Raw genomic sequence first — 6,448 nt, 5'->3', positions numbered from 1 at the left:
ATTCTCAGTTGTGTGTGCAAGCATCAGGCCTTGGAACTTTGGGTCCAGCCCTGGCTGATAACCTGCCTGGGCAAAGGCAGAACCACCTGTATTTGGAAAGAAAAGACAGTTTTGCTGTCCTAGAGAGACTAGGGACACAGGAAGGGTTGGGAAGCCTCTTCCCTCCCTCCAAGTACATGAAAAAAAAAATTAAAATAATATTTACCCTCAGGGCACTATATGCAGCATATTTTTAATTTAATAAAACAAAGAGAAAAAAAGTTGCCTTTCAAAAGTACCAAAACCTGCTGGCTTGTCAGTCAGGTTGTGTTGAGGAGAAAAGGGTTACCCAGTAAAAGCCAGGTTCCTGGGGAAGAGCAGCTTTCACTGCTCCATCTCCTGCTGCCTGGGGAGCAGGTGCCCACTCGCTCCATCCCCTGCTGCCCGTGGAGCAGGGAACAAGGCACTGCAAGCGGGCTCTGCCCCATCTCTTAGCCCTCCAGGCACAGTGGGGCTCTGGCCAGGCCCCAGGAAAGCTGTGGCCAGGGCCTCCAGCAGGCAGGAAGAAGAGGGGCTATTTGTGCTTCTCTGAATGGCAACTACAAAGCCCAGAAACCAGCATTGAGACACCCCCGAGGCGATGCTGGGGCTTGCGGGCAGCGCAGCCTTCGCCCCCTGACAGCAGCGTATGTAACCAAAAAGCAAACTAAAACAGCTCAGCAAGCCTTGGGAACCGTACTGGCCAGCTTCAGTCTCTGCATAAAAATCAGCCTGGGCTGAAGGGAGTGAAGAAAAGTGTCTCAGAGCAGGGGCAAGGAACTGATAAAAAATGAGCTTGGAGGTCCTGGCTTTCACTGCAGAGCACCCTCCCGGAGCAGATCCCAGGCCTGGGGTAGGACAGGCTGGGAGTCCTCCCCTTAGCTCTGCCTGTCCTACCTGGAGCACCACCTGGGACGGGGGCTGAGAGCTCCCCTGCCTTGGGACAGGCTCAGCTTGGGACTTACCTCATATGGAGGTGCTTCAAAAAGAAAACTAGTGTTTTGCTTGACCCTTCTTCCTGCTGAGCTCTGTAGTAGTGACAGAAATGGAGGAGCGTTAGCCAGAGGCAAGACGGTGCCAGGGAAAAGGGCTCACTCGTTCATCAGTGACTTTGGAGAGAAGCCACAAGACAGAAGTGGGGCAGGAGTACCAGCAGCCCCACACTGGTTTTCCCCAGGATGCGAGCCCCCAGCCCCGTGCCTTGGCTAGAAGTCTTTGTCCTGTTAAGGCAAACGGAAAGGTTTGGAGCTGCAGCAGCCCAGAGCATTCCCTGGGCTTGTTCCAGCCCCTTCCCCAGGAAAAGCAGGTGGAAAAGTGAGTCACTGGTCCAGCCTATCCATACCCCACCCTGCTCCTCAGTGGGTTCTGAGAAATTAAGCAAGTAGTCCCAAGTGGAGGCAGGGCAGCAGGCATGGCTTAAATGCCACGGCTCTAGTTCCTTAGACCTTTTGTATAGGGGTGTCTCCTGGCGGGAGCTTCTTACTGCGCTTCTTCATGCGGCTGCGGGCATAGACACGGAGGAAGAGGGCCACGAAGACAACGGCTACGCCCAGCCCACCCATGACAGTGACCGTGTGCCCATAGATGAGGCAGGAGAGGAGGATGGCGAAGGCCTGGCGGAGTGTCATTATGATGGTGAAGACGGCTGCCCCAAACTGGTTGATGGTGTAGAAGATGAAGAGCTGGCCGCAGGCAGAGCACACGGAGAGCAGCACGGCGTGGGCCATGAACTCTGAGTGGCGGGCCATGAAGCGTAACGACTCCAGCAAGGCACCTTGCTCCAAGAGCGAGCCCACCGTGAAAAGGCAGGAGAAGACGTTGACGCCAAACATCATCTGCACAGGAGACATCTTGTAGGTGAAGAGGGCGTCCTGCCAGTTTGAGGTGAAGCTGTCGAAGATGATGTAGCCGGCCAGGAGGACTACGCCTGAGAAAGTGGTGACGGTGGACATGTGCCTGTTGGGAGCACTGGAGAGCAGGAACATGCTGACCCCCACGGAGATGAGGGCAGCAGTCAGGTACTCCCAGTACTCATAACTCTTGCGCGACACCAGTTTGCCCATCATCATCACTGGGATCACTTTGGAGGCCTTGGCCAGCACTTGAGTAGGGAAGCTGACGTATTTGAGTGCCTCATACTGGCACCAGCTGCTGAGGATGTTGGAGAGGGAGGCAAAGGAGTATTTGTACATAGGAGCCCCGTGGCGCGGCTGCTTGGTCAGGGCGCAGTACAGACCAGCCACCGTGAAGGCCAGGATGCGGTTCATGAACACTAGGAACTGGGAGTCCTTGAACTTCTCACCAGGGTCTGTTTCGGTGGCACCGTACGTTCTTGTCATTACACGCTCCTGGAGGACACCCCATGTGAGGTAGGAGGCCTGTGAAGCAGGAGCACAGGGAGAGTTAGAAACTGCAAGAGCAGCTGCAAGCAACCACGGGAAGAACAGACCCCAGGAGATCCTTCCTTGCCCCAGCATTGGGGCAGAAGTTTCATCTTCTGCATGGCAGACACTAGGAGATGGAGATGGGGCCACCCGCAGCTCTACCCATCTGAGGGAACCCACTGTCCCATGTGGTTACAACCAGGAACACCCCGTCCCAAAAAACCTGCTCGGTTTACAGCCTCTTCAAGGGGAGGGAGGCCAGCAAAGCAAACATCCTGGCACACAGCGTGCGGTTACGCTGCAAGCTGCCTGCTGAACCAGACGGACAGGATCGGGGAACGTTACGGATGCACAGCTGGTTTCAGTGCCAGCTCCCTGCGGCAAGTCCTGGCAGTTTTCCCAGTGGCCTCTACATTGGTTTTCACTTCCAGCTCCCTAGGCCCTGTTCTTCCATCCAAATAAATTCTAGTTTCAAACTCAACAGACTAAATTGTCCTCCAGGGTTGATCACTGTTCTGGCTGTCACCTCCACTACTTCTGCTGCCACAATACCAACCCCCTCACAGAAGTAACACAGACTTTCTCCACATACCCTCCTGAGAAACTGAGGCACAGAGAGCTTGAAGGACCTGGTGGTGACCTGCAGCATGTCTATGTGGCCTGGGATAACAGGCCAGAGAGTGGGTGTCTCCTATTGGCTGTGGGACACCTGGGTTTTTCTATCACAAAGCCCCCATTTCTAATTTTTATCCACATAGACCCAAAAAGCTGCCCTTCCTAATCATGCTCTGGCTGTAGCTAAAACTTAGAGAAACTAAGATTAAAAAGTCCTCTTTATCTGTAGCTGAATTCAGTATTTGTCTCCAGTATTTGCATTTAATCCATCAAGGCAGGGCACATGAGCCCCAGAAGGTGACCCAGAGGAGAGCCTGGGAGATAAGAAAGCTCACACTATCTGCTCTTCTGAGATGAGGGCCAGAACAAGAGCAGCCCTAACAATCTGCTGAATCACAGAATTTTCCCTGTTCACGGCTGGATGACCTCCACAGCCCTTAGAAGTGACCCAGCAGCCCTGGTGGACTATCCTGGTCGAGAGGCTGCATCCCGGCCTCTAACCCTGCCCTGATCTAGGACATGACTGCATCCTTGGTCTTCAAGGAACTGACAGCCACAAACCCACTGCACACCTCCTGCTCCCAGAGCCACACACACACGCACAGGGCCCCTACCTGTAGACCAGTAGCACAGAAGACCAGCTTGAAGACCTGTCGGGCTGTAGAAGACTCGGTGGGCTCTGCTCGGGGTGGCAGGGAGCCATCCTCCTGGTGTACAGACTTCACCTCAGAGCCAAACACACATGATTTGATGACAGGGAAGCAAATGCCTCGGCCTGAAGGGGGTAGGAGAACACAGAGATAGAATTAACCACAGCTTGGACACCACAAGCTGCGCTACCTTGAGAGGTGAAGCCTCCCTCCTTACTAGCCTCTGCATCTGCTGGTGCAGGGGCCTCAGAGAAATTTGTTTCAGGGTAGCACCTAGACATCTCTGGGATACAGCTCTGTGAGCAGATCACTCTTGGTCTGACAAAGCAGGTCAGGGAAACGACCAGGCAGCATTGAAAAGGGTGCAGAGAGCTCACAGGGTGGCAGGATGTGGAAGGGAAGTTCCTGCCCTTACCTGTCTCCAGGTAATTCCTTCTCTTGAAGTACTGGATGAGGAGGAATCCTGGCACCACAATACTCGCGTAGCCAGCAGCATTTATAAAGAAACGGAAGAGCCAGAAGTCCCCCCAAGAGTCCTGCAGGGCAGCGGGGATCTCTTCACCAGTAGCCATGGTAGGGAGGGAAGCCAGCATGAGGGGAAGGCAAAATCTGCAGAGAGACGAAATGCAGGCTGTGGGCTCCACTCTGCACACCTGTGCCACCCCGCCTGCTCCCCACCAGCAGGCAGCACTCAGATCCCATGACAGCAATGATGGCAGCATGTGGAGTGGGAAAAGCCCTCTGGAGTTCAAAAGCACATGTCAAACATTCATGTTTTCTTCTGTTAAGGGTGTTTGCTCTGCCCTAGGAACACGTAGACTTCGAAACTTGGACTTCCAGGAACAGAGAGAACGTTTGAACACTGTTGTTACCATCTGGTTTTGACAATGTCCTTACTCCAAATGCAAGAAGCACCAAGCACCTCACCTTTTAAGGTTAAACTTTAGCATAGCTCCTGGGTGGGAAAAGGAAAGGTCAATGAAATTAAAAAGTGACTCCTACATAGCAGCTCATGTTTCCAGCCTGTGGCCAGAGCGACCTTCCCCTGAGACCAAATGGTGCAGAGCTTTCCCCCTCCAGCTGCACCAGCTGAGTGGAGGAGAGCCGAGGAGGGCTCAGGCCCCCAGCCTCCCCCAGCTCCCCACGCAGCCCTGGGAAGGAGCATGCCAAGGCATTCCCCACAGCTCAGAGGAAATTACCAGGCCTCGCCCATTTGGCAAGACGCAGCCAAGAAGAGCAAGGCTGGGAAGGAACTTCAGCTATAGACCTAAGACTGGATAGGATTTTACCACCACTATCTGATAAGGTAGAGCTGATATTCTTCAGCTATAGACCTAAGGCAGTGACCTAGCCAGCTATAAAACAGCTTTAACACTCCCTGAAGGACTTCTTCCCTCCGCTGTCCCCTCCCTCACAGAGGCAAAGCTGTAATATCCAAGGGCCATATGAAGAACGAGCACCAGGAAACCAACAGAACGAGCAAGCTGGCAAGGACTTCCTACACCCAAGGCCACCTTCATCCTCCCCTCGCACAACAAGCTGTGGCTTCCTGCATCAGGGTAGGAGGTTTCCTTGGTCCATCCTCCATCCCTGCCTCAGTCTCTCCAGTAGAAAAAGCCTCAGGATTGTCTTGGGGGCCAGGTGGGGCTGGCTACATAAACTTGCACCAGAAGCAAGCTCTGGGCTTCTCTGACAGAAAGGAACAGAGATGTTAATTCCCCCTCGTCCAAAAAACAACTGAGTAATAGGAATTTAGGCCCTGTGAGGTGCACCTGGCCCCAACATAGCTGTGACCTCTAGTATCTTTCACATGAAACTTACAAACTTAGACCTTTAAAGGCAAGAAAGTCCCCTGCCATTTCATAAACAACAAGCTCTCCCCACCAAACTCTTGTTCCCTCAGGAAAGGCCTGAGGGGCTTTTCTTATCCTTGGTTGCTGTAGCCAGGACCCCAGAGTCCAACAACCTGACCTAAGCTGAGGCTGTGTTTCACCCTGAAATCTCCCTTCTGTGACTTAAAGGACCCAGAAATTCCCAGCCCAGGGAGAAGTGCAAACAGCTGGGGGTGGGTTTCTGTGCATGCTTCCTATCCTCCCTCCGGCTCTTCCCCATAGAAAAGGCAGTTTGACACCTCCACCCCTGTCATATCTCCTGCTGCAGGAGCATCATCACAGGCTGTAGGGGTGCTGCAGGATGCAAGAAGAGGGCTCGGTGCAGGCACCTGGGGCTGAAGCCACCCATATATACTCCCAGGTTTGCCCTTATGAAGCAACCCTGGTGCACGGCAGCAGGGGAGAGGGTGCAAAAAAAGCCATTTGCTTTTGCAGAAGTCAGATCTAAGCCGCAGGGGCGGGTTGCTACACTCCTGGGCCACGTCTCCCTTTCAACTTGACGAGAGGCTCGGAAAACCAGCCGGCTCCGTTGGGCGCAACTGCTTTTACACACACCACCCCCGCCTCCTTCTCCCCACGGCAAGAGAACCAGCTCTGCTCTCCCCCCGCCGCCGTGAAGAGAAGGGACAATGGCTCTCTCTATGCCTGCCCTAGCCATTCCCGGGCCCCCGAGAAGCTGACTCAGTGCAGCGGGCTCTGCCATCCTCCCCCCGACCAGCCTGGAGGGGGGGGGGTGGGTTAAGGAACAGGGACGCCAGTGTTACAGGTAGAGAGTGGAAGGAGGGGGGTGCTGAGCAGGGCAAAGCAGCCATGAAAGGAGCCTTAGTCTGGAGCCTGAGGAACACCCAGGGAGCCGAGCCGAGCCGAGACCGGGCTACTGTCCCCCGCC

General features: G+C 54.3%; 1 protein-coding gene across 2 annotated transcripts in view; it reads right to left on the bottom strand.

Annotated features, from left to right (window-relative positions):
- Positions 1-213: 213 nt before the first annotated feature.
- SLC35B2 (solute carrier family 35 (adenosine 3'-phospho 5'-phosphosulfate transporter), member B2) overlaps positions 214-6,448 on the bottom strand; it is a 6,635-nt gene continuing 400 nt past the window's right edge. The window contains exons 2-4 of one of the 2 annotated variants that reach the window (XM_014951120.1): positions 4,083-4,277; positions 3,632-3,792; positions 214-2,396 (exon numbers count right to left, since the gene is read on the bottom strand). In XM_014951120.1, the coding sequence (XP_014806606.1) occupies positions 1,458-2,396; positions 3,632-3,792; positions 4,083-4,260 (1,278 nt within the window). In that variant the 5' untranslated portion in view covers positions 4,261-4,277 and the 3' untranslated portion in view covers positions 214-1,457. The remainder of the gene's footprint in view (positions 2,397-3,631; positions 3,793-4,082; positions 4,278-6,448) is intronic. The other variant, XM_014951121.1, reaches the window with a different exon arrangement.

This window comes from Calidris pugnax, unplaced genomic scaffold, assembly GCF_001431845.1.
Source record: "Calidris pugnax isolate Ruff unplaced genomic scaffold, ASM143184v1 scaffold24, whole genome shotgun sequence".
NCBI classification, from domain to species: domain Eukaryota; kingdom Metazoa; phylum Chordata; class Aves; order Charadriiformes; family Scolopacidae; genus Calidris; species Calidris pugnax.
The sequence above is the reverse complement of the archived record's forward strand: the minus strand, read 5'-3'. Positions and strand labels throughout refer to the sequence as shown.